The sequence below is a fragment of the Heterodontus francisci genome, chromosome 49, assembly GCF_036365525.1.
Source record: "Heterodontus francisci isolate sHetFra1 chromosome 49, sHetFra1.hap1, whole genome shotgun sequence".
In the NCBI taxonomy this organism is placed as follows: Eukaryota; Metazoa; Chordata; class Chondrichthyes; order Heterodontiformes; family Heterodontidae; genus Heterodontus; species Heterodontus francisci.
This window is the reverse complement of record NC_090419.1, coordinates 13,638,928-13,666,392: the sequence shown is the minus strand read 5'-3', so window position 1 is coordinate 13,666,392 and position 27,465 is coordinate 13,638,928. Positions and strand designations below refer to the sequence as shown.

The window sequence follows — 27,465 nt, the reverse complement described above, 5'->3', positions numbered from 1 at the left end:
GTCAAACGGCCTGGCTCCGTCTGTCTTTCCTCACCCGTGCTTTGGCACAAGAGGGGAAAATGAAAGGCAGGCAATTCACAGCCGTTTGACCACTTGGTGCTCGGCCAATGGACCTACTGATTTGAATATTCAGCCCCATAATTTACCCTCTGAATGATGGCGCTAATCGACTGAGATCCTGAAACACAAACGCAGCCTTTCAGCTAAATAAACCACAAGATAAAGACTACAGACCCTCCCCCCACCTTGCCAAAAGTAGGATAACACATGACACATCAACTCATCCCAACAAAAAAAAAACCCACCCCTGTGCACTGCTTTCATTCCTCACACGTGAAGTGCACTGAAAATTGTACCGATTTTATTTTATTTTTTTTTAAAAGCTGAGATTTTCTGATTAAACCCAAAGTTTGCAGACCGATATACCCCATCAGTTTTCACCCTGCTTGAAGTTCTTTGACCCCAATGCACGAGCAGGAAAAAGAGACGCTGAAAATCGGAAGGCCCATGTCGCGCACTGAGGATCCCCCAGAACTGCAGAGTAAACGGAGGGCCCCCAAGCACGCTCTGAACTGCAGCCAGCCTCCAGCAACGAACGAGTGATATGCACGTCTTACCAATGATCGTGCTGCTCACGGTGTCCACGTCCCTTTCCAACAGCTCATCAATAAGGTCCTCCAGCTCGTTCTCAACCTGGAAACACAGTTACAGGCACCTTAGGAAGGAATGGACGGGGGGGGGGGGGGGGGGGGGGGGGGGTGGGAATGGGGCGGGAAACTTTCACAAGCCTGACAAAATGCTCCCTAACAGCTCAATCCCATGCACTGCACCGGCGACATTCAGCTCTCTTAGGTGGCCCGATAGAGCCCGCTGTCCCCATCAGCGATGCAGTCCCTCCACAATCAGGCCCGGCTCGCGCACAGCTTGTCCATCAGTGGAACGTTAACTGAGCAGGGCATGTGGTGCTGGTCTCCCTCTTTTCCTTGCTATCCATGAACAGACAAGCACACTGAAGCCAAGAAAAGCAACTAACTATGTATGTCATCTCGCAATTGGGGAGGGGATGGAGAGACTAGCGCTACTTGTGGTAAAGCAGGACACAGGAGCAGCAATGATGATCCAGGGCGGTGAGCTGTTCTCTCTGCTCCATGCTCAGGCGTTTTAAACTTTAACAGCCAGAGCCAGCCTTGGCCAAGAGTTTGCAATCTTTTGACTGCGTTCTCTGCATTCTGTTTGAAAAGCACCATCCCAGTTTCACAGATACGTGAATCATAAACGACGGTCAGCAATCACGGAAAAAAGTTACACAGAGTTACATTGGTCTGTTTCTGTGCTGTAGATTCATTCAGCCTAACTGGCTGTGTTTCTGCTCCACACGAGCCTCCTCCCTCCCCCTCTTCATCTCCCCCTATCACCATCTCCTTCTACTCCTCTCTTCCTTGTGTTTATCCAGCTTCCCCCTTAAATACATCAATACTATTCACCTCGACCACTCCCTGTGGTAGCAAGTTCCACATTCTCACCGCTCTCTGGGGAAAGAAGTTTCTCCTGAATTCATGATTGGATTTATTAAATGACTATCTTATATTTATGGCTTCTAGCGCTGGTCTCACCCCACAAGTGGGAACATCTTCACATCTACCTTATCGAACCCTTTCATAACCTGAGAGGCCTCTATCAGAGGTCACCTCTCAGACTTCTTCTAGAGAGCAGAACACTTCTGTTCACATTTTCTATCACCTCTCAGTTGTGGTATCGTCCTGGTAAATCTTTCTTGCATCCTCTCCAGTGCCTCTAAATCCTTTAGGAAATGGAGAGTAGAACTGCGCACAGTACTCCAAGTGTGGTCTAACCAAGGTTCTCTACAAGGTTAATAGGACTTCCCTGCTTTTTGATACTATCCCTGGAGAAATGAACCCCAGCGCTTTGTTTGCTTTTGTCTTGTAGCAGAGATACAGGTCTAGGAGAGGGTGGAAGGAGGACGGCTACCTGCATCTCCTGAGCATTTAGGACTTCTGACTGCCCTGTTATCACCACTGTGTCCGCTTCAGTCTCTCCGTCCATAATATCGTTGTCAGCCACTCCAGTGGGGGCGTGGTCTTCCTGTGTCTCCGTCTCTCCGGTCTCTCCTGTGCAAGTGACGGGGGGAGAAAACAAAATCAGCTCAGTGCCAGCAAGAAATCAAATGATCTGCATGGAATGACACATCTAAATACTCCTTTGGGGAAAAGAGTACGTACCTGGTAACACTGACCACAGGGACAGAGGTCAGAGTTCAGCTTCTCTCTGCTGAATAGCTTGTGATTGTGTTGTTTTGGAAGAGGTGGTGGGGTGGGGGGTGGGGGGGGGGAGAAAGGGAAGAAGGGGAGTTCAAAGGGGGATAGGAACAGGAAACGGCCATTTAGCCTCTCGAGCCTGTTCTACTATTCAATTAGCTCACGGCTGATCTGCATCTTAACTTCATCAACCTGCCTTGCTTCTGTAACCCTTAAGTTGCCTTCACCAACAGAAGTCTTGAAATTTCCAACTGATCTCTGCCTCGGCAGCTTTCTGGGGGGAGGGGAGAAAAAGAGTGTTCCAGATTTCCACGCCCCCGTGTGTGAAGATGTGCTTCCTGACATCACCCCTGAAATGCCCTGGCTTTAATTTTAAGGTTCGGCCCCCTTGGTCTGGAGGAAATAATTTCTCTCTACCATACCTTTAATCGGCTTAAACACCTCAAACCCATGAATTTTCCGTACTTCAGCTCTGGAATTCCCTCCCGAAACCCCTCTGCCCCTCTCTCCTTTAAACCCTACCTCTTTGACCAAGCTCTTGGCCACCTGCCCTAATGCCTCCTTATGTAGCTTGTTGTCAATTTTCTTCTTTTGAACACTCCTGTGAAGCACCTGGGGGCGTCGCTCTGCGTTAAAGATACATCATCAATGCAATCTGGTTGGAGCAGTACTTACCAGAATCTGGTTGGTTCCCATTGGCATCACCGCTCGTGATGTGTGTATCCTGCTCGGACTTGTTCTTGTTTGATGCATTCTTGCTGCCGAAGAGGCTGCTTGGCTGGTTGACAATGCGAGATAGCGTTTCCAAAGGCTTCAATGCAGCATTCACTGTGTTTGCCATGTTGGGACTTAACGAGGAAAAAAAAAAAATTAAGTTAGCTCATCATTCTATCACGGCCGCAGATTGGCCTCGATTACTAACTTCATGCATCACAGAAACGCGCGACACGGGCCCAACTTCTGGTGTTGATGCTCCACGTGACCCTCCTCCCAACCCCTCTTCATCTCACCCGATCGACCCTCCGTCCTTTTCTAACTTGTGTGTTTATCCAGCTTCCCCTTAAATTCATCTGTGCCATTCGCCTCGACCACTCCTGGTGGTCGCGAGTTCCATATTCTCACCACTCTCTGGGGAAAGGAGTCTCTCCTGAATTCCCCATTGGATTTATTAGTGACTGTCTTATATTGATGGCCCCCAGCTCTGGTCTCCCCCACAAGTGGAAACATCTTCTCTACTTCTACCCTAGGTAATTTTAAAAGCCCCCTCGGTCCTCTCTTTTCTAGAGTAAAGAACTGCAGATTGTTCAGTTATTTCCTGATGCGTATAACCTCTCGGTTCTTCAGCAAGCCCCACATCCTCACAGCAGAATAAGTGTGTTAAATTTAACTTATTTGAATTGTTCTTCACTCCTTCCCCACCCACAACCACCACCCCCACCCCCACCCCAACTGTGTTCCCACACGGAACCTTAAAGAGGAGAAACAAATCGTTCTGTTACAGGGGGCTATAGCGCTGGGCACTGGCTTTCACCTCCAGGAACTGGTTGTGATCCAGCACAAACTCCTGGGGTAAGGCTACTCGGTGAAGTGAGGTGGGAGTGTCTGAACCCACCTCCTCTTGGACTAGGGCTAATAGAACTTGCCCGTAATACAGCAACTGCTAGTAATCTCATTTAGAAGCCCAAGACCAGCTACTGTGGAAAATGGTAACATCACAGTGAAGTAGTACGGCATTCATGATTGCAACAAAGGCATTGTTGTAGTGTAGAGGGAGCTTTACTCTGAATCTAACCCCATGCTGTACCTGTCCTGGGAGTGTTTGATGGGGACAGTGTCGAGGGAGCTTTACTCTGTATCTGACCCCTTGGGAGTGTTTGATGCCGACAATGGGTGCCTCGAATAGGGGGACACCCTCTTTTCCAGCACTGACATTCCCAGACTGGGGCACAAAAACCACCACACTGCCTGTCAGGAGTCCGAGATCGCACAGCAGGTCTCAGCAACCATTTGCTATCGGGGAACATGGAGTTACAAATCTTCACCAAAATATAAACACACAAATTCAGAAGATGATCCATTATCCTGACTGAAAGACGAGACTCTATATTTCACCTGGACAAGTCGAGACTGTGTGGAACTCTGGCCAGGTCATTCACGAGCCCCTTCTTCAGGAAGAGTCGGATGATGTTGTTCATGCCATTGTGCTGTGTTTTAACAGCATTGCTGCTGTAAAAGCTGGAGGTGGATGGGCAGGACTCCATAATGGTGCTAATGATGCACATCACTGCCTGCAACCTACAGAAAGAGCGTCAAATGGAGCACGATTAATGTACTGATCTCCAAGCAGATCAACTCTGCTCTCTGCAAACCGAGCAAATGCCTTAAGCAAGCAGCCAACAATAGCTAGTCAGCCGTCGTACACGAAGACTACTCCGTTCCCTTGGTGTCACATTTGACCTCGAGATGAACTTCCGACCTCGTATTCATGCAGTCACTAAGACCGCCTTCTTCCACCTCCGTCACATCGCCTGACTTCCCCCTTGTCTGAGCTCATCTACTGCAGAAGCCCTCATTCATGCCTTGGACTTGACTATTCCAACGCGCTCCCTATTTGGTCTCCCACATTCTACCCTCCGTATATTCGAGGCCATCCAAAATTCTGCTGCCCGTGTCTTAACGCGCACAGAGTCCCGTTCCCCTGAGCTCGCTGACCGACGTTGGCTCTCGGTCAAGCAGCGTCTCCATCTAAAAATTTTCATTTTCAAATCCCTCCATGGCCTCGCCCCTCCCTATCTCGGTAATCTCCTCCAGCCCCACAACGCTCCAAGATATCTGCGCTCCTCTAATTCTGGCCTGTTGTGCATCCCTGATTTTAATCGCTCCACCACTGATGGCCAGGCCTTCAGTTGTCATGGCCCCGAGCCCTGGAACACCCTCCCTACACCTTTCTGCCTCTCTACCTCACATTCGTCTTCTAAGACACTACTCAAAACCTCCCCCTTTGACCAAGCTTTTGGTCATCTGACTCAATGTCTCCTTTTCTGGCTCAGCATACTTTGTTTTATAATGCTCCCATGAAGGGCCTTGGGCTGTTTCATGATGTCAAAAGCACTATATAAATATAAGTAGTTGTTGTTTTGCAGGAACTGCATGACACAAAGATACGTTGGTGTTGCCGCAGTGACCTTTCACCTCCAGGATCCGGGTAAACCCCAGACACACGCCCAGCACAAGACATCTTTGCAATAATTTACCACTTGACTACCTGAATTATTAAAATGCGTTCACAGCAGATTTTGGGAAGAGATACGCCGCTGAAGGGGGGGTGGGGGGGGAGGGGAGGGGAGGGGGAAGACTGCGCAACCCACAGGATCCTATGCTTCGGTAGTTACCTGGCGTGTTTCTCGGTGCTCTCCGCCATGGCCAGCGCTCTGCTGAGGGCCGCTTTGACCTCGTTGACCAGCGCGGCCTGAGCGTCGGTGCTCTGCGTCGCTGCTGCCAAACTAGCCAGGAAGAGCCTGGCCAGCGCTGGCGTGTCCTTGTCCCCCACATTCTGGGTCTGGGGCAACAGATGATCCAAGACGAACGCCAGGACGCTGCAATCCTGCACCGGGAATAATGAGAGAGAGCGAGCTTGAATTACCAGCTTGAAGCAAACACAGAGTAAACAGGCGTTCCGCCACCTGCAGGTCCCCCTCCGAGTCACATGCCAGCCTGGCTTGGAACTATATCGGCTGCGTCTTCACTGTCGCTGGGTCAGAACCTCCAAACTCCGAACAGCACCCACCCCACACGGACTGCAATGGTCCAAGGCAGCGACTCACCACCACCTTCTCAAGGAGCCACTAGGGATGGGCAATAAACGCTGGTCTTCCAGCGACGCCCACGTCCCGGGAATGAGCTTTTTTCTTAAAATAAAAGAGGACAACACGCATCGGAACAGATAGTGGCCATTCAGCCTTCAGCCCCGCGAGCATATTTCCAGCCGCTCAGCGAGATCATCGACCAGGAAAGAATGGAAAGGAGTGGCCTAAATGTTATCTTTCATGGACGGGTTTCGATAGGGTGGACGTAGAGATGATGTTTCCACTTGTGGGGGAGACCAGAACTAGGGGGCTGCCAATATAAGACCTTCACTAATAAATCCAATGGGGAATTCAGGAGAAACTCCTTTCCCCAGAGTGGAGAGAATGTGGAACTCGCTACCACAGGGAGTGGTCGAGGTGAATAGTATCGATCTATTTATGGGGGAAGCTGGATAAACACACGAGGGAGAGGGGAATAAAAGGTGATAGGGTGAGATGAAGAGGGGGCGGCAGGAGGCTCGTGTGAAACACAGATACTGGCAGGGACCAACTGGGCCGAATGGCTGTGCATTGTATCCAATTCCATGGAGTCGAAACCTATTCCTAATCCAGCTGTTGAGGGCTGGGGTGGGGGAAATAACGGTCACCGATTCACCCACGGAACAGACCACCTCCTCTCCCAGAAAGCACATTGCTAACAATTGGATCCACAGCCCATGTGCACTGAAGCCCGACCTGCCGTACTGGGGCTACAGTTCCCTCACCTCTTTAATGAGCTCAGACTGGCCAGCCGTGTAGTTGTACCCAGCTATCAGGGTGGCGATGCCAATGTATGAGCGCACCAGCTCGGCCAGTAGCCTCAGGATGGTGGACGTGGGCATGAGGGGCTTGCTGGCTTTCGCCTTCTGCTTTCCATCTTCAGAGGCTTTGTCCCCGTCCTTGTCCTTCTTGCCTTCTCTGTTCTCCTCTGGCGTGGAAACTGCACACAGGGGAAAGATAGGGTTAATGCAGAGGCTAGATAACCCCGGGGAACCCAGCAACCCTCAACTTGCATTTGTACAGCATCTTTAACTTAGGGGGCACAATCAGACAAAAATGGATGCCAAGCCAAGGGAAGAACTGTTCGACTGGGTAACGAAAAGCTTGGTTGAAGGGGGAGCCTTTAAAGCAGCAGCAGGTTGTGGAGAGGCCGAAGGGTTTAGGGAGGGATGTAAACAGTGTGCACCTAATCACAAGGAAGGAAGGATAACACACAATGGTCAGTCATAGGGACCGACAATCTGTGACATAAGCAGGAACCTGACTGGAGAGGTTAACGCATGGAGCTGCGAGAAAGACGGGGGAAATTGAGACAAAGCGACACGTTCAAGGACTTTGAAGAGGAATGGGAAGTTGGAGATAGGGTGGCAGTTTGAGGGGAGTGGTGGGGGGGGGGGGGGGGCGGTGGTCGAGGTCAGGTGTTTTATTTAAGGGGTGGGCAATGAAAGGCAAGAGGGGGTGGACAGGAAGAAGGTACGTCAGCTAATGACAGGTACAATATCAGCTAAAGGGAGGTTCGATAGCCCGTGGTTTTGGGTAGGTGAAAGACCTGGGTGAGATACAGTGTCGACCTGCATACATATATAAAGCGCACTGGGCAGAGTGCTATCCGGCAAGATCTAAGCAAGTCTCAACACATTGTTCAAGGCAGTAAGCTCCCATAAACAAGCAATGCGATAATGGCCAGAGGTGAAGAGATAAATATTGGGCCAGGACACCAGGGAGAAAACCCCTGCACCCTCCGCTCCTCTTCAGCATTGAGCCATTGGATCTTTTATGTCTGAAAGACAGAGCCTGGGACAGTGCAGCACTGAGAGTGTCAGCATGGACTGCACGATCGAGTCTCTGGAGCGGGTCTCAAACTCCGTCTTCTGACTCAAGAAATGAGACAGAAAGGCACTGAGCACTGACTGGACAGCAGCAGGCCAATCAGTTCACAACCAGCCAGATCCTCCTTGCAAGTAGCTAAGTCTCGATTGACCTGCTACAGTTTCAGATCTCCAACACAACTCTTTTTTTTATTTAAAAACGCACTGGTTATGATACCGGACTAGTAATCAGCAGGCCTCGACTAAACGATCCAGAGAACGTGAGTTCAAATACCAACAGGGCGTTTGAGAATCTGAACTCGGTTTGGAAATAAAAAAGCTGGCTTCAGTTAAAGAGACCGTGAAGCTGTGGGATGGTCTTTAAAATCCCAGCTGGTTCGCTAATGCCCTTTAGGGGAGGAAACCGGCCGTCGTTAACTGGTCTGGCCTGCCTGTGACCCCAGACACAAATCAGAAGGCTGATTCTTAACTGTCCTCTGAAGCAGCTGATCGAGGACCCTCAGCTGCACTACCTGCGGTTCAAGGTGCCAGCCCTCCACCACCTTCGCAGGGAAACCAGGTTTGGGCAATGCCAGCCTTGCCAGCGGCACCCACATCCCAACAGCCAATTAGTATTAACAGGAGAAGCCAAACCGAATTAAGTGCCTGTGAGTGCACACGCTCTCTGCAGAAACACACATTTCCTGGGAGAACTGAGGCACAGTTTGACAAGGCCTGAACTCCACTGTCAGGAGACTTACCCTCTCCTTGAGATGTACCAGGCTGACTGGCATCGGTTGCTGCGCCATCCGCAACAAAGACCTGGGTCTGCAAGAAACAACAGAGTTAAGACTTACATCTCTTGACTTAAGAGCATTTTCTCTACAGACCTGCTCATGTCAAGTTTGATCCTAGAAAACCAACACTGCCACCAGGTTTAAGGAGCACCAGTAGTGCTGAGCAGTAGGGAAAGAACATAGGGCAGCAACAAACACTTCACAGGAGTACCAATACACTTATTCAAATCACCCTTTCAAGTAGATTCCACTGCTACCGACAGACCCGTCCCCACCAGTACTGTACCCCAGTGTTATACAGTGACAGACCTGTCCCCACCAGTACTGTACCCAAGTGTTACACAGTGACAGACCTGTCCACCAGTACTGTACCCCAGTGTTATACAGTGACAGACCTGTCCCCACCAGTACTGTACCCCAGTGTTATACAGTGACAGACCTGTCCCCACCAGTACTGTACCCCAGTGTTATACAGTGACAGACCTGTCCCCACCAGTACTGTACCCAAGTGTTACACAGTGACAGACCTGTCCACCAGTACTGTACCCCAGTGTTCTACAGTGACAGACCTGTCCCCACCAGTACTGTACCCCAGTGTTATACAGTGACAGACCTGTCCCCACCAGTACTGTACCCCAGTGTTATACAGTGACAGACCTGTCCCCACCAGTACTGTACCCCAGTGTTATACAGTGACAGACCTGTCCCCACCAGTACTGTACCCAAGTGTTACACAGTGACAGACCTGTCCACCAGTACTGTACCCCAGTGTTATACAGTGACAGACCTGTCCCCACCAGTACTGTACCCCAGTGTTATACAGTGACAGACCTGTCCCCACCAGTACTGTACCCCAGTGTTATACAGTGACAGACCCGTTCCCACCAGTACTGTACCCCAGTGTTATAGTGACAGACCTGTCCCCACCAGTACTGTACCCCAGTGTTATACAGTGACAGACCTGTCCCCACCAGTACTGTACCCCAGTGTTATACAGTGACAGACCTGTCCCCACCAGTACTGTACCCCAGTGTTATACAGTGACAGACCCGTTCCCACCAGTACTGTACCCCAGTGTTATAGTGACAGACCTGTCCCCACCAGTACTGTACCCCCGTGTTATACAGTGACAGACCTGTCCCCACCAGTACTGTACCCCCGTGTTATACAGTGACAGACCTGTCCCCACCAGTACTGTACCCACCAGTACTGTACCCCAGTGTTATACAGTGACAGACCCGTCCCCACCAGTACTGTACTCCAGTGTTATACAGTGACAGACCTGTACCCACCAGTACTGTACCCCCGTGTTATACAGTGACAGACCTGTCCCCACCAGTACTGTACCCCCGTGTTATACAGTGACAGACCCGTTCCCACCAGTACTGTACCCCAGTGTTATACAGTGACAGACCTGTCCACCAGTACTGTACCCACCAGTACTGTACCCCAGTGTTACAGTGACAGACCTGTCCACCAGTACTGTACCCACCAGTACTGTACCCCAGTGTTATACAGTGACAGACCCGTCCCCACCAGTACTGTACTCCAGTGTTATAGTGACAGACCCGTCCCCACCAGTACTGTACCCCCGTGTTATACAGTGACAGACCTGTCCCCACCAGTACTGTACCCCAGTGTTATACAGTGACAGACCTGTACCCACCAATACTGTACCCCAGTGTTATACAGTTACAGACCCTTCCCCACCAGTACTGTACCCCAGTGTTATACAGTTACAGACCCGTCCCCACCAGTACTGTACCCAAGTGTTATACAGTGACAGACCCGTCCCCACCAGTACTGTACCCGTGTTATACAGTGACAGACCTGTCCCCACCAGTACTGTACCCCAGTGTTATACAGTGACAGACCTGTACCCACCAATACTGTACCCCAGTGTTATACAGTTACAGACCCTTCCCCACCAGTACTGTACCCCAGTGTTATACAGTTACAGACCCGTCCCCACCAGTACTGTACCCAAGTGTTATACAGTGACAGACCCGTCCCCACCAGTACTGTACCCAAGTGTTATACAGTGACAGACCTGTCCCCACCAGTACTGTACCCCAGTATTATACAGTCATTGACCTGTACCCACCAGACTCAATGTACCTCTTCTACTGTGCCTTTGGCCACTTTCCCCAACTTCTCTCCCACATCCTGCTCAGTGCTCATCGATTCCCCAAGAGCACTGCAATCTTGATTACATGAACGCTACTTTAGAAATACATGCGGGGCAATCAGCATGTTTGTGCACTGCTCCCCCTCCTTGTGTTCTGAATCCTTCCCATTAGCCACCACCCTTTCCCCCAAGCAACCCCGATCTTACTCACATTGATGGTGAAGCTCTGCTGTGAATCGAAGTCACTGCCCTGCCGCGTCAGCGAGCGGTACTGCTGGTACATGTCATCTCCCACATCCTGCAGCAGCTGGCTCAGTTCCTGATTCACACTCACCAGCTTCACTTCAACCTTTTCGGCTACAGTCGGCGGCAAGGGAAGAGAGAGGGAAGTGCGTTCAGTAAAATCCAAGCACAACCTGCCCGCCTATGGCCGCGCAGGATCACGTCTCACCGCAACGTTAACCGGCAGGTCGGGCCTGATCCGTACTTACAGGGAAGACCCCAGTGTAGCTGCACTTCCCAAGCTTGCAACTCCACCACTTAGAAGGGCAGGAGCAGCAAGCGCATCGCAACACCAAGTGACACACAGCCCATCCCGACTTGGGACACGTTCCGACGTTCCTGCATTGTTGCTGGATCAAAAGCTTGCAATTCCCCACCTAGCGGCACTGTGGGAAGCAGCTGCATCACGCTGAAAGCAATAGCTCAGGTTGGCATCCCACCACCATCTTCTGAAGGGCGAACAGCAATGGGCACGAAACCCCAGCCTTGCCAGCAACGCCCACATCCCGTGAAAGCAAAGGAAAACTGAAAACGTGGCACTCTTTGCAAGGTTGCAATTAGGTAACCACCTCCAATCCAGAGTCAAATTAAATATAAAGGCCAGAATGTCTTAAATGAAAGAACAATCTAAGCCAACAGTGCAAGTTGCCACATTGAGCCCCGTCTCCCATCACAGGCGAACGGCAAAGATTCCCTTGACGATGTAGAAGCAGGGAGCTCTCCCGATATCTTGGCCAACATTCCTCCTTCAGGCGGCATTCCCAAAGAACTCAACTGGTCACCCACCTTGCTGCTGTTTGTGGGCATTCTATAAACTGGCAGCTGCATATCCGCATGCGACAGTCACAGCAGCGCAATTCAGTGCACATTATGCACTGGGGCCTTTGCAAGATGCGATCAGGGCCCCGACGGACAGCGAGCTTATCATTCACTACAACACTGTAGACTGAACACTGCAATCCTACCCATCTGCCAGCCTACGATTGCTAGCAACAGCTTCAAACAAAGCAGCAGGCACGCCTGCTTCGATCGAACGATTTTTCAAGGGCAGGCAGGCAAAAGCTGGAGACGCTCCCCCCACCGCCGAAGACGAGTCTCACAAACCCAAACGAGATTGTTTAAACAAATCTCTTCCGTGCACGGGACTTTTTTTTTGATTTATAAATGGCACGCAAGCCTTTCATTTCCGACCCCCCCCCCAGCTCCAAAGAGGGCAGGTCAGGCCCAAGGCCTCCGCCGAGGCAGCTCTTGACACCTCGTCGGGAACCTCCTGCCCGAGTGCACGCGTTGGGAGCTCTTGTGCTTGAAAAAGTTTGTTTGAATGCCGGCACACGGGAACGTACCCTCATCAGGAGCGTGGTATGCTGACAGCGCGTTCAGCATGTCGTAGATAACTTCCTTGATGGTGTCTGGAATCGTCGGGAGGGGAGAGGGCTTCACCGGTGTCGTTTTGACCAGCTGCACAGCGTTGGGGCCTTTGATGCGCAAATTCTCAAATTCATCGTCTGAGGCTGAAGGGATGAAGAAAAGACTATCAGTTAAATAGTAGAGCAGGGATCAACTCCACTTTCCCCACAATATTTTCATTTCCCTTGATTCCCTCAGTATACAACAATCTAAGAACATACATACAGTTTCTGCAGAACTTACTGAAGTGAATCAATGAAAATTAGATTTAAAGCCAGCATGTGGAAAGTGGTGGAGTTAGCAACAAAGTGACAGTCAACTGAACGAAGGAACGATACTGATGAGAGTGCGATATAAGGGTTACTGTTTGATTTTCTGATACACTAACACGAGTGCTATCAATCTGCAGGATAGGCTTCAAAGGTGTTCGAAAGGGAAGATGGTTTGGGAGATGGGGGCAACAGACATAGATTTGAACCTCTGGGATGCTGAAAACTGCACCGTCTAGATGTTAACCTACCGGTCCCATTGCCACGGGGTGCAGGCAGGGCTATCCTTATACAGTTCTTTGCCACCTCGGTGAATATCTCGGGGTTCCTGCAAGCGGCTGGTCCCAGGACTCTCAGGATGTAATTAATCTCTCTGGAGCCCAGGCTCCCAGACACCACGCCAGAGGTTGTGCTGCCGGCCCCACTGGTAGCGGCCGAGCGCACCACCTGAAAACGGAGAGAAGAGCCGTGAGCAACTGTCTAATATAATCGCCAGTGTTTTTCTGGCACAAAATTACACGAAGCCAAATGTTCGCTGGAGGCGACAGCGCTGAGGCCAGGCAACACCAGCTGGAAACACACTACCATGCCAATAAAGGCAGTCACAATTGCCACCTCCCCCCACCCACCCCCCCCCCAGTCCTCTTGACCAAAATTCTCCCTACTCAGAACAAAATATCGAAGACAGAACCACTGCCATTCCTTTCCCTTCTTTCTCTCAGGGTACAAAACATCAGGCTTCCTGCACTTTCATTTTCATTCACGGTTAACTCCTGCTAGTTACAAGTCCTCGTAGTTATGGAAGTAAGAGCAGAGGTCACACCCGGCATCGCTTGCTGGGAGGGACACTGACTCCTCGCTCTGCAGTGATGCTAATTACTGACTTGGGATCGAAAACTACCACGCGTCACGGAGGACCCAAATTAGGGTTAAAACCTCCCGTTGTTCAGTGCACTGACCTCTATCCTCTCACCTACACGCCCTGTAAAAGATGGAAGTACAAAAGCAACTGCCCTTCCCTCCCACTTGCACCGTTCGATTCTCTGTCCCACAGCCCCAAGCAAACAACTGCAGCATCAGTTAGGTTGATCTCTGCCAGCCACAGCACTCGAGTGCAGGCTACTGTGCATCTTTCTCACCCTCTTTCCCCCTCCAAATGGCAAAACCGTCAGCCCTCATGTACTAAAAGTCGCTAAAACCTCAAAATCAATATTTTGACCTCAATAACTAGCACTTAAATAGAGCCTTTAATCTCGCAAAACGTCCCACGGTGCTGCACAGGAGCAGAATCAGCCACGACCCGAAACCACATTAGGGCAAGCGAGCAGAAAGGTAGGCTTTAAGGGGTGACTTATAAAGGCGAGAGGGGTGGAGTGGTTTTGGGAGGCAGTTCCAGAGCTCAGCGCCCAGGCACCGAAGGCATGGTCGCCAATGGCGGGGGCGATGGTAACTGGAAAGGCGGAGCAAGCCAGATTTGGAGGAGTGCAGAGATATCGAGAGGGTTGTAGGGTTGGAAGAGGTTACAGAAACAGGGAAGGGCGAGGCTGTGGAGGAACTTGAAAACCAGGATGCAAACTTTTTTTTTTATAAACAGGGGCACTGCCGGACCGGGAGCCGGTGTGAGCACAGGGGCGGTGGGCGAACAGGGCATGGTGCGAGTTACAATACGATTAGCAGAGTTTTGAACGAGCTCAAGTTTATGGAAAGTGGATGATGATAGGGCAGGCCAGGAGAGGGCAGTAACTGAAGCACGGATGAGGTTTTCAACAGCAGAGGGGTTGAGGCAGGGTTGGAGACCAGGGATGTGATGGAGGTGGAAGTGGGCGAAGGGAGAACAGGCGTACCTTTTCCATGGTGTGCTTGAGCGTGCAGGGATCCTCAATCACATGCCGGAAAAGCAGGGTGACCAGTGGCGTGAACCCGTTGAACCCGGAGCCCTGCGTCAGGTTCAGGATCATGCGGGTGCTGCCGAGCTCCGCGAACATCAGGGCGCACTTGTGCTCGCGAGTCAGACGCAGGCACAGCCGCAGCGTGGCGTGCAACGTGTCGGGGTCCACCGGCACGCTGATCATGCTGACGCACGACCGGATCAGAACCGTCATCTGCTCCTCCGTCAGTCCCTGGATCACTATGTCGCTCGCCTTGACTTCTTCCCTCAGCTCCTTCTCTGCCGTGAACTCGGGAGCAGGTTCCACATCTTGGGTAACAAACAAAAACATTCAAATTAATGACAAGGGCCCAGACTGAGGCCCCTCGAACCAAAATATTCAGATGTTGCTCAATAAGCCAGGGTGCACAAAAAAATAAACGGCTGCTTTTCACAGCCTCAGTTTATAAACAATGAGGTTCTACTGAAGTGCAGCATCAATTTTGCACATAGCAAGATCCCACGAACAACAATGACCAGATAATTGTTTTAAGCGTTATTAATTGAATAAGAAGCATCCCAGGCCACCCAGGCGAACTCACCTGCTAATCTTAAAAATAGCAACATGGGATCTTTTACGTTCAGAGTGCGGGCAGGGCATCAGTTTAATAGCTCATCTATCGAAAGACAGCGCATCTGACAGTGCAGCACTCTCAGTACCGGCAATGGGGGGGGGGGGGCGTGTCAGCCTGGATTCACAGCTCAGGAGTCGGACCCGAACCCACAACCTCCTGACTCAAAGGCCAGAGCCCTACCACTGAGCCACGGCTGACACTTCGAATGGAAGCCACCCACTGCACCTAGTTGAGGTGCAAGGTTTTTAAGGTACTGGACAAAGCAAGGTCAGGAGCTCAAATCCCACTTTCACAAGTCATGAAATCTGGGGGGTTGGCATCAGGAGTAAGACGACGAAAACCCAAGTGCGTTACTCATGTCCAGAACCTCCCACCTCTGCCCAGTCTGCCTCACACTCAACTCCGCAGAGAGCCAGTGCTCCACGAGGAGGCCTAGAAAGCTACTTAGATGCAAGAACAAGTCAATATAGAAGGCGGCTCATTTTCTAAAGACAGGTAGCAAGTGGGGGAAGTATAGAAAGGACAGGTAAACAATCTGCAACACCAGCAACACACGCGCACACACACAGATTCACACACTCCTACTGAGGCAACAACCTCCACGTATAGAGCACATTCAACATAGCAAAAGGTCACAGGAGCGACAGATATCAAAATTCAACCCTGAGCCACAGGAGGAGATATCAGGATAGGTGATCCAAAGCTCGGTCAAACAGACAGGTTTTAAGGAACATTTTAAAAGCTGGTGAGAGGGATGGAAAGCACTGCTGCCAATGGCAGAGTGATAAAACCAGGGACAGGCAACATGCCCTTTGAGGCTAAGAGGAAGATGAACTCTGCACCTATAGAAACCAGGACAAATCCAAAACGGCCAATTACCGCCCCATCAGTCTACTCTCAACCATCAGTAAAGTGATGGAAGGGGTCGTCGACAGTGCTATCAAGCGGCACTTGCTTAGCAATAACCTGCTCAGTGACGCTCAGTTTGGGATCCGCAAGGGCCATTCAGCTCCTGACCTCATTACAGCCTTAGTTCAAACGCGGACAAAAGAGCTGAGTGCCAGATGCAAGGTGAAAGTGACTGTCCTCAACACCAAGGCAGCCTTTGACCGAGTATGGCATCAAGGAGCCCCAGCAAAACTGGAGTCAATGGGAATCAGGGGGAAAACTCTCCGCTGGTTGGCGTCGCACCTAGCACAAAGTAAGATGGTTAGGGTTGTTGGCGGTCAATCATCTCAGCCCCAGGACATCACTGCAGGAGTTCCTCAGGGTAGTGTCCTAGGCCCAACCATCTTCAGCTGCTTCATCAATGACCATATGGCCAGAAATGGGAATGTTCGCTGATGATTGCCGAGTGTTTAGTTCCATTCACAATTTTTCAATGAAGCATCTGCACCCACATACAGCAAGATCAGGACAACAATCTGGCTTAGGCTGGTAAGCGGCAAGTAACATTCACACCATACAAGTGTCAGGCAATGACCACCTCCAACAAAAGATCTTAAAACACCTCCCACTGACAGTCAACAACATTACCATTGCCAAAAACCTCAACATCCTAAGACCCACCACTGACCAGAAATGCAAACAGCCACATAAATATCGTGGCCACAACAGCAGGCCAGAAACTGGGAATTCTGCGGTGAGTAACTCACCTCCTGTCTCCCCAAAGCCTGTCCACCATCTACAAGATACAAGTCAGGAGTGTGATGGAATACTCTCCACTCGCCTGGATGTGGGCAGCTCCAACACTCAAGAAGCGCGACACCATCCAGGACAAAGCAGCCCGCTTGATTGGCACCCCATCCACAAACATTCAATCCCTCCACCACCGACGCACATTGGCAGCAGTGCGTACCACCTACAAGATACGCTGCAGCAACTCACCAAGGCTCCTTCCACAGCACCTTCCAAACCCACCTAGAAGGACAAGGACAGCAGACGCACGGGAACACCACCACCTGCAAGTTCCCCTCCAAGCCACACACCATCCTGTCTTGGAACAATATCGGCTGTGCCTTCACAGTCGCTGGGTCAAAATCCTGGAACTCCCTTCCTAACAGCACAGTGGGTGTACCTACACCATACAGACTGCAGCGGTTCAAGAAGGCAGCTCACCACCACCTTCGAGGGCCAATTAGGGATGGGCAATAAATGCTGGCCTTGCCAACGACGCCCACATTCCATGAATGAATAAAAAGCCCAACACACCCGTACATTACCTACATTCAATACTGACAAATGGTTCCATTCTCCAAATTATCGCCGTCATCTCAATCAGCACTAAGCTCACATAAGAAGAGTAGGAAGTACTGAGGACCTCATTCAAAATCATGCTGAAGGAAAGGTCAGATTGTGAAATGAGAGTGGGCCTGATCAAAGCTCCAGAGTGTTGTGCACTGAGCTCCAATCCACTGGCAGACTTGTTTTCTCAATCAATGAAACTCTACTGACCATCACTACAAGCTGTCAAGTTAATGAAAGTAGTTTGGAACTGAAAATGCTCTGATAAGTTGCCATAACATGAAGGAAGGAAGATGGATTCCAGATCATACCATTGGCTCCCTCTTCCTTGGGTTTGGGCTCTGGCTCAGGCTCGGGCTCAGGTTCCTTCCCCTCCTCTAGCGTTTTCTCCAAATCCTGCACAAACTGTGAGCTGCTGCTTTTGCAGTTGGGTTCCTTTCGCGGCAGGCGCTGTAAAGTCAACATCACCGGCCGCCTATTTCCAGTCTCCTCGTTTACCTGAAAACGGGCAAGAAATAACGTGGGTTACAGCAGCATTACAAATGGCACAGCCTGCAAGTGAAGGCACCAACATATCTTACACAGTCTGTGTGTTGCTGCAGCTTCAGAAAGGGTACTGCGTGAGGTGAAGAACCCGATTACAAATAGTCAGCATTTCAATGGGACTGGGGAACATTTATTGGAGGTGGCATAAGCAAGAAAAATTACATGGAACGTACAGCAGGTCAACAGGTCATTCGCCCCAACTGGAGTTTAAGCTGCACACGAGCCTCCTTTCATCCCACCCCACCACCGTATCCTTCTATTCCTCTCTCCCTCATGTGTTTATCCAGATTCCCCTTAAATACATTGATACTATCCACCTCAACCACTCCTCCTTGTGGTAGAGAGTTCCACATTCTCACCACTCTCTGGGGAAAGGAGTTTCTCCTGAATACCCCACTGGATTTATTAGTGACTCTCTTATATTTATAGCCTCCAGTTCTGGTTTCCCCCACCAGTGGAAACATCTCCTCTACTCCTACCCTGAAGACCTCCGCTGGGCCACCTTTCAGCCCAACTCTTCTAGAGAAGAGACTTCCAAGCCTGAACCGTCTATCCTGCTGGTTGTTGTAACACATAACACGGTGACTCAATAACAGGAGACAGCAAGTTAAGCAGGCTCCACTTCACTATACTGCACCTCATCCTAAAGGTCTGCTACCCGACCCAAACCCGACAACGTGTCGGGTTTGGGTCGGGTCGCTCTTCCGGGTCCGGCTTTAGTCGGGTCGGACGCACACAGTATCAATTGGACTTGAAAGGTTATTTAAAAAGATGAAGATTGGAGCCACGAGGTCAGTGATTGTTTGGTCACGAGTTAAACAGTAACGCACGGAGTTGTGCCCAGACAGGTTGCGCCACACTGTACCAGTATCTGTACCGCTTAAAATAAACACAGCATTTGCCCAAAGGCTCAGAAAATATTATACATTACCTAGACTCCTGCTTCACTGGTTGAAATACTTGCTGCAATTATATCCAGTTGCGATGCAGAGACCAGTGATTAATTGTAAAATGTACAGTATTTATATAAAAATATAAAATGATCTGTCAGGACTCTAGTCTACACACACACAGTACTGTTAAGTTTATGCCCTTGTCCTGGACTTGCCCACCAGAGGAAGTTTCCTCTGCCCAGGTTGATCATTCTCGGTTGCCACTAGCCCTAAACTTGTCGCTCCCCAGTACCACGGCTGTGGTACAGTCGAGTGCGCGCTGCGGATTCACCCTTCTGTAACAGCTGCAGCCAAGTTATAATGGCAGCCAGCAACGGGCAGCTTGCCTCATTACCTGCACCATGGTGTTGAACTGTACGTTGTACCTCCTCCGGCCGGCTGTAAACCGCACGCTGGTCTCTCCTGCCCTCCAGGCCGCGTCAATGGTGCTGTTGTTGCTCGCACTGTAGCTGCACCAGCGCCCAGATCGATCATCAAACCACCTCCAGTTATTCCCAGTTGGCTGCAGATACTGGAAGAAAAATGTGACAGGTTATAAATTTAGGCTACGCCTGCTTTTTCACTCCTCCAGCTATGAGAGATCATTCGACCCGTCGAGCGCACCCAACCCTTGACCTTTCTTTCATCGGAAGATCCACTATCACCTTAAGTCACCAGGGAGCATTAGATAAAAGAACCCAGACGGGCTGTTAATACTCCCACTGTCTGAATAACCCGAATAATAGGAGCCACAACAAGCCTGCTACAGCACAGACCCACTTCTGTAACATTATCTGTATTTTTGAAGCCTGCTCTTGGGATTCGGGCGACACCACCAAGACAACGATCATTGCACACTTAGTGCCCGGGGGCTTGTTAGGTCACTGAAGGCATTGGTGGGAGGGGGGGGGGGGGGGGGGGTTGCAAAATGGTACCCGCTGGGAATGCTCAGGACATAACGGGGATGAGTTCCAGACAGCTTTTTGCCTTTGTCCATCCCAGATGCACGCTCATAAACGAGGCGAAGCGCAGCCAGTTATCCTGGCAACTTATTTTCCAAGCTTAATGACAACGGTTAACAGGTCGGAGTATAAAGCAAGTGCAGCAGTACTGCAAGCGCACGGAAAAATCGATAGTTACCTTGTTCATCTGTGCTCTCCTCTTTGAAGACACGGACATCTTTTCGTAGAAATCAATCAGCAGCAGAACAGGAGTAATCCACCTGAACAGGGGCGGGAAATAAAAGAGGACGCTACTTTAGGGCTCAGGTCATTAATCATGACATGCTGGACTCGCGCGGCCACTTTTTCCACCGAGCAGGGACCGTTTCACCTCGCCAGCCGCAGAAACAACACGCACCTCGGCTGCTGTGGTGGGCAGGGAGCTGAGGGGATATCCGGGGCGGGGCGGGAAAGGAGGGGTGCTGAGGGGGCAGCTGACAAATGCTAAAAGTGGTCAGCGTGCATCATGTGATTGTATTTGGCCCTTTTCAACATTTGTTTTGATGATTAACCACACTTATGAGCACTGTGCACAGATCTGGTCTTTGTGGGGGGGGGGGTGGGTGTGGGGGGGGGGGGGGCGGTTGAGGCGATGTGGAACATAAACAGCAGCATAGACCAGCTGGGCCGAATGACCTGGTTCTTCGCTGCTAATTATATGCAACTGAACTTGGCTTTTCAGATAATGAACCAAACAATGTAAACCCGAGTAGCTGACCCGAGGGGAAGACACTGGATGGGTGGCCTATGTGAGAATCGCAAAATGAAGGGAAATGCGACTGGAGAAAAGTGGCCGGAGTGGGAAAAGAACAGACTACGCTGCACTGCCCCACCCTCCTCCCAAGCACTTACTTGGGTGTGTGCACTTCCTTCTGTTCCTTGGCAGCCTGAAGACAAGGCTGCGCCACCTCCAGCAACTTAATTAAGACATCCAGTATGCCACTCGTCTCCACAATCCTGGCGCACGTCAGCTTGAGCTCCTGGAAGCAGAACCAAGGCGCGCAACACAGTTAGAAGTCGAGGCGCAGCGCAGGCTGGCAGACCAGACCCAGGAGCAGCACAACCTTTCGAGGAGCCCGGGTCTCGACATTTAACCTGCCCAGGCGGATCTTATACAATTTAGACAAGACGGTCACTCCTGAGGAAGAGCGCTCGGCCCACCTGGATTCATTCACAAAAGACCTTACAAATTCCCCCTACTCCAACACTGCAGAATCAAATCGTTTTAAATGATCACAGTGATTTCTCCTCCTCCTACTTTTACCCGGATGGTCACGACCTGCGTCGCTCGGTGTTGAAGGCATCCAGACATCAGTCCGAAGGCTTTTTTAACTAGTTCGAAACCGTGCCCTCAACTCCCACCATTTCGAAGTACTATTTCTGATTAACTTTTGCCATTACGATTTACTATCACTTCTTGGATGCCTCGTCAGGGTTGAAAACCCAAGTTTTTTTTTTTAAAGTCACGCCTCATAATTCTCACCACTGACACTAGACATCAGCCTTGTGACTCCTCTGTGCATTGTAATCCTTAAATAGCGCCTCCCACACCCCCGTTACTTGGACACAGTCTGCTGAGCACAGCACTGGTCGCAACTTCCTCCGACTCTCATGTTTCGGCTATGCAGTCTAGAGGGGTTTCCACAGAGAACATCTTTTCTAACACATAGACTGTTTCCCCTGGGGAGTGTGTCTAAACTAGGGGTAACAGGCTCAGGATAAAGGGTCAGCCATTTAGGACTGAGATTAAAAAATTTTTCAGAGGTATGTGAATCTTTGGAATTCCTGATCTTCAGACATTGAGTATATTCAGAACGGAGATCAATAGATTTTTTTGGACTCCAAGGGAATCCCGGGACACTAGGATAGGGAAAGTGGAGTTGAGACTGAATGGCAAAGGAGGTTCGAGGGGCAGCATGGCATACTCCTGCTCCTATTGCGTATGATGAGAGACTGAATAAATTGGGCCTATACTCTCTGCAGTTTAGAAGAATGAGAGGTGATCTGAATGAGACATACAAGATTCTAAAGGGGCTCAAGGGGGTAGACACAGAGGCTGCTTACCCTGGCTGGGGCATCTGGAACACAGGGGTCACAGTCTCAGGGTAAGGGGTTGGCCATTTAGGACGGAGATGGGGAGAGATTTCTTCACTCGGGCGCTTGTGAATCTTTGGAATTCTCGATCCCAGAGAGCTGTGGATGCTCTGTCGTTGAACATATTTAAGACGGACATCAGTAGGTTTTGATCTCTCAGGGAATCAAGGGAGCGGACAGGAAAATGGAATTGAACCCCAAGATCAGCCACCATCATACTGAAGGTTGGAGCAGGCTTAAGGGGCTGAATGGTCTACTCCTGCTTCAATTTCTTATGTTACGATCTAAGGCTGGTGCAGTTTAGTCCCTCTAACAATCCATGCTTCCAGCTGCTGGAAACCCACTGAGCTCAGAGGGAGGTGATATTTCGCTGCAACTCGCTCCAAGCGAGCCATGACTGTCTTCAGAAGAGAGTCAGATGTAATCCGCACACCCCACCCTCAAAACCGGGGTGGGGTGTGGAGGAGGGGGTGGAAACCAACGCTCGTCCCACTGACCCATTCTGTCCACCCACTTCCCAGTGAACCGCCGGCACCGAAAGGCATGGCGTCAACCCCATCGCCCTTCCATCCCCTCACCACCCATCTTCCCTTCCATTCCTCCACCCCCATCTCGCTTCCCTTCAACCCCTCGGAGGAAAAGCTGCAGTGTTCCATCAACACTTATCCCCGTGAATGCACAATTCCCTCCACTACCACCACCCACCCAGAGACAGTGGCTGATGAGTTCACTGCCTCCAGCGCAGAAGTACGCAGAACGTAAAGCCCATACCTCAAACAGAAGCGTGAGGAGCAGGATCCTAGTGGCGAGGTTGGAGGCCTGGGGGAGGGTGGCCATCTGGCTCGTCCATTCCGCCACCGTCTTGGTGTCGCTCGTGGTCAAGGGGAGAGCCGCTTTGATGAGGACATTGGCAGCTTCCCATACCTGTTAAAAGAACAAACGCTGACCTGCACTGCGAACATAAAGCACATACACGGTGGCAAGAGAAGAACCTGAAGAGGAAAGACCCGAACCGAGAGCAATTCGCAAAAGAACCTCTGGTGAGCTGTGGTGAACATTGAAAAAAAAAACACGAGATATCAGTTGGATTGCGCTGCCTGAAAGGGCAGTGGAAACAAGAATCAACATAAAAGGAAACTGGATAAGTACCTCAAGGGGAAAAAGCAGGGTATTGGGATTAATTGGAAAGCTCTTTCTAGGAGCCGCCACAAGCACAGTGGGCCGAAGAGCCTGTTTCTGGGCCATATCATTCATTGATTCTACTCCCTCTCCAGTACAGCCACGATTTTTAGCCCACCTGATTATATCTGCATGGCGAATACGTGCACTTCCTGTGGTCATAATTTATGATGCTTTTAGTCAACTTTTAACAATGAAACTGCCTCTAAACACTTGGAATGCAAATCCTTAATGTCAACAGAGTCCTGTCACGGCAGTTGCAGGATCTGGCCAGCAGATGATGCTGTGGAGCAAGTTTCCAAAGTGTCTTCAAGACGCTCCTTAAAACCTACCTCTTTGGCCAAGTTTTTGGTCACCTGTCCCTAATGTTTCCTCAAGTGGCCTGGTGTCAAATTTTGCTTGTGTAAATGCAAGCCGCTGTTTTGCGTAACTTGCACCATCCTATTGTTATGAAAGTGCTTCTGTTTTTGTTAAAATTGTTTTTTTTTGAGAATTCAGTCAAACTGAAGAAACGTTGGACCAATTTATTTTAAAGAGGGTCATCAAGAACACTTAAAGGACTTGTGTGACAACATTTATTCGTTGTCACACAACTCAAGTTAAAACTAGAACAGAAACCCTGGTAACAGGGGAAGATGTGTGCAGAGAAGTGACAGGTCCGAAGGTGGCCTCTCCATTTCTGGCTTGACTTTTGAATTGTTTGGAGTTGGAAATGAACTGTTGGGGTTGGAGTTTTTAAAAAAACTGAAGGACAGAACCCCAGCTCAGCCCAGCCTGTTCCATCTCTTCAAAAAGCCTACAGAAAAAGGAAGAGAACTCCCAAGGAGAAAGGAGAATTCCCAAGGAAGGAGGGAAGACCACAACCCAGCTTTCCAGCAGCTCTCTGAAAGACCCTGAGAAGTCCACTGTGTCAACTCATCTCATCTCCTGTCTTTGAAGAAAAGCCTGCTAAATTAATTCTCAACACCGCCTGAAAAGAACGGTCCTGAAACATCCCAGTGACCAGTCTACGTGTACTCGGAGGCCAGACTATAAGCCAGTTTTGGAACACACATCTCATCTGTTACTTTCTTCAAGAATGAGCAAGTATTCAGCCCAAGTGTTTTTTTTTATCTGTAACAGAGCTCTACACAAAAATCCCTTTTATTTTTCTGGTTAACCTGTATTTGTGTGTGTGTGTGTGTGTGTGTGTGTGTGTGTGTGTGTGTGTGTGTGTGTGTGAGAGAGAGAGAGAGGTGAAGGTAAAAAGGGAACTTTAAGTTTTCAATCTTTGTGTTTATGCTTTACTTCATTACTGGCTTAGACCTGTTTTAGAGTAAACTGATAATTTTGCTGTTCATTCAAGAGAACTGGTTAGTGTGTTTCATTCTGGGAAAAATAGAGTATAAGATTGACCGTATCAGTAAGTGGGATATTTTAAATATACGTTGTGACCTATGAAGAAGTGGAACTAGAGTAAACACTGCACTAGCCCCCCCCCCCGCCTCGGTCAGAACACTATATGTATGTTTAAGGAGACCTTTACATTCAATTGATTGTGGGCAATTTATCAATATGGATTTTTTTAAACTGCGAATGACTGACCCTTTCAAATGTTAAGCCAATAAAAAAAAAAGGCGTGCAAGGCTTACACATCCCCCACCAGCAAGGAAAGTGACAAGCTCTCACCTGCTCCACAACCTGCTTCAGTATCAGGTCTCTGTAGTCAGCCCCGTTGCGCTTGACAGCGGTCATGATCAAATCGCAAACCCGGTACACCGTGTCCGGCAGCTCATCCAGCAGGTGGAAGCAGCCGGGCAGCATTTTCTCCGTGAACACGTTCAGCTCGTCGGGCTCCAGGGGCTCCACATCCTGATACCTCTCCAAGCTCTTGACTTCCTCCTCCTCCTGCTTCTCGCGCGCCTTGCGCTCTTCCTCCTCCTTGCGACGGGCTGCTTCCTGGCAAACGCACGGCAGCGAAGTCAGAACAGGGCAGCACTCACACAGGGGAAAATCAACGTGAGCCACGCGTCCCCGTTAAACCCACGTCGCATCAACACCAGGGCATCCTGGTTAATTTTGTACATGGTGATTGGAACACGCTGCCTGAAAAGGGCAGCGGAAGTAGATCCTTTAACAAGGACTTTCAAAAGGAAATTGGATCAATACTTGAAAAGGAGAAAGTTGCGGGGGTATGGGGAATGGCTGGACTAACTGGCCAGCTCTTTCAAAGAGCCAGCACAGGTACGATGGGCTGCACGATTCTATGATTACTGAAATATTGCTGATAATATATAAAAGTGAGGGCAAATCCTGCCTTTAAAAGCCCTTACCTCTGGCGATTCTGTACTCTGGTCCATTGGAATGTCCTGTCCCAATGACATGGCTATTGCCCTCATCATCTGATCCTCTTCAGACATACTGAGGTCCTGCAAACATTTAATCATACTTTATCAGGCAGGAAGGAACACGAATACTTTCCACATCACAGCATGCGGCCTGTGCAGGGTTCTCCTTCAAGCTAGAAACCTACAGTAAAAGTGCGTACCATACTGGGCATGGGGCCAGCAGCAGAAAATAGCAAGAAACTCCAGCAGTTTTAAAAAGAAAAAAAAATGGCAGCAGTGAATTGGCAGCTTAGAATGTGCTGTGGAATCGTAAGGGGCAAGTTCAAGGTCAACAGTTAATCTCTGGGCTCAGACATTAACCCATTTTGGTGTCAGTTTTTCTATATATAAACCTGCCCCACCACCCCCGCATCATTCTGGGTTGTGTGTTATTCTGTATATAATCCCTGAACCCCTCGATTAGATTCCAGTCTGTAACTCACTCCCAGGTATGTGTTATTCTATATATAAACAACCCCAAACCACTCGATTAGATTCCAATCTATAACACACGGCCGGGTATCTGTTTGTTCGGTTCCCCAACAGTACTTTTAATTCTCTGTACAACTTCCAATTATATACGGTACCTTCAACATCAAAATAAAGGATGGGTTAAGTGGGGAGTTGGGGAGGATGGCAGGTGACTGAAGAGGAGCAATCCAAAGGGACGGTTCCAATGGAGGGTTGTCTTGTTTCTTTTTGATTGCAGTTATGCATTTGTGGCCAGATTTCGGAAGGGAAATCCAGAATGGAGAGGGGCCTTGTAGAAGATGGGCGCTACCAATTCGGGTGTAATCATGCTCCTCCGCCTTTTCTCCCTCCACTGCCGCAGAGGGGGAAGCGGGGAGGAGGCAAATTACAATAAAGGAGGGAGAGGGGCTGCAGATCACAAAGGAATAAGGCCGAGGAAGGAACTGTCCAAGGAGAAAGAGGGCAGCAGGACAGAAGAGGAGCAAGCATCCAGGTGCCAACAGGCTGAGGGCGGGAAACAACAGGGAGCCAACTGCACTTCAGCAACCAAACAGCAGGGGAATTTCAGGCATCACTGTGGATAATGGGGAAAGACGAAAGAGTTGAAATATGTGTTAAACGAAAAAAAATCAACAGACTGACCTCGGCATGCACTACTAATTTAGAAAGGCAGAGGTTGTGTGACGTAAAGGATCAGACCGCGACACCCCGGGCCCTCCACAACCCACAAGTATAAAGAAAAAAAAAAGGTTACGTGCCCTCACGCGTACAGCTCCTCCCAAGAGGGGCGGGGGGTGCGTCAACAGGTACTCCGTCGCCTGCTCCATACTGCTTGTGTTCAGCAAGGCCTCCATGGCATGCTCTCGCGTGAAACCCATGTCCATCAGCTGAAAAGCAAAGACAATCCAGTCTGGTGTTGCCCCAACACATACAGGAATACGCCACACTGCGCTCGATAATTCACAGGTAATGACGTGGCCGCACTCAATGGGGCTAACGCGCTGGCAAAGCTCGGAGACGTTGGTGACGGTGCCACGCGGGGAAGTTACTCCTCCCTTCCCCTGTTGCCCTCAATGCTGCAACTGCTCCTGGGCCTCCAGCCACAGCCCGCCTCAGGAGGTAGGAAGTTGGCCGGATGAGATTTGGTTCTGCTCCTCGAAAACTACGGGACGTGAGGGAGCCACTGGTGGGATCGGGGAGGGGAGCTGTAGGCGTAGAACTGTGTCCCACAAAGCTGTGTGCCCACCGCAGTCGACCAACCACCACCATTCTGTAGACCAGCTGTCAAGTACCGGAGAGCACCAAGTACTCTTGCCCT

General features: G+C 50.1%; 1 protein-coding gene across 1 annotated transcript in view; it reads right to left on the bottom strand.

The window, feature by feature from the left end:
* huwe1 (HECT, UBA and WWE domain containing E3 ubiquitin protein ligase 1) overlaps positions 1-27,465 on the bottom strand; it is a 124,317-nt gene that overhangs the window by 58,658 nt on the left and 38,194 nt on the right. The window contains exons 26-44 of the mRNA XM_068024344.1: positions 26,906-27,034; positions 25,623-25,718; positions 24,979-25,248; positions 22,903-23,055; positions 20,890-21,017; positions 20,177-20,258; positions 19,392-19,568; positions 17,870-18,056; positions 14,657-15,009; positions 13,064-13,259; positions 12,480-12,647; positions 11,066-11,211; positions 8,691-8,757; positions 6,847-7,061; positions 5,669-5,880; positions 4,389-4,571; positions 2,952-3,124; positions 1,990-2,129; positions 618-693 (exon numbers count right to left, since the gene is read on the bottom strand). Coding sequence (XP_067880445.1) covers positions 618-693; positions 1,990-2,129; positions 2,952-3,124; positions 4,389-4,571; positions 5,669-5,880; positions 6,847-7,061; positions 8,691-8,757; positions 11,066-11,211; positions 12,480-12,647; positions 13,064-13,259; positions 14,657-15,009; positions 17,870-18,056; positions 19,392-19,568; positions 20,177-20,258; positions 20,890-21,017; positions 22,903-23,055; positions 24,979-25,248; positions 25,623-25,718; positions 26,906-27,034 — 3,151 coding nt within the window. The remainder of the gene's footprint in view (positions 1-617; positions 694-1,989; positions 2,130-2,951; positions 3,125-4,388; positions 4,572-5,668; positions 5,881-6,846; positions 7,062-8,690; positions 8,758-11,065; positions 11,212-12,479; positions 12,648-13,063; positions 13,260-14,656; positions 15,010-17,869; positions 18,057-19,391; positions 19,569-20,176; positions 20,259-20,889; positions 21,018-22,902; positions 23,056-24,978; positions 25,249-25,622; positions 25,719-26,905; positions 27,035-27,465) is intronic.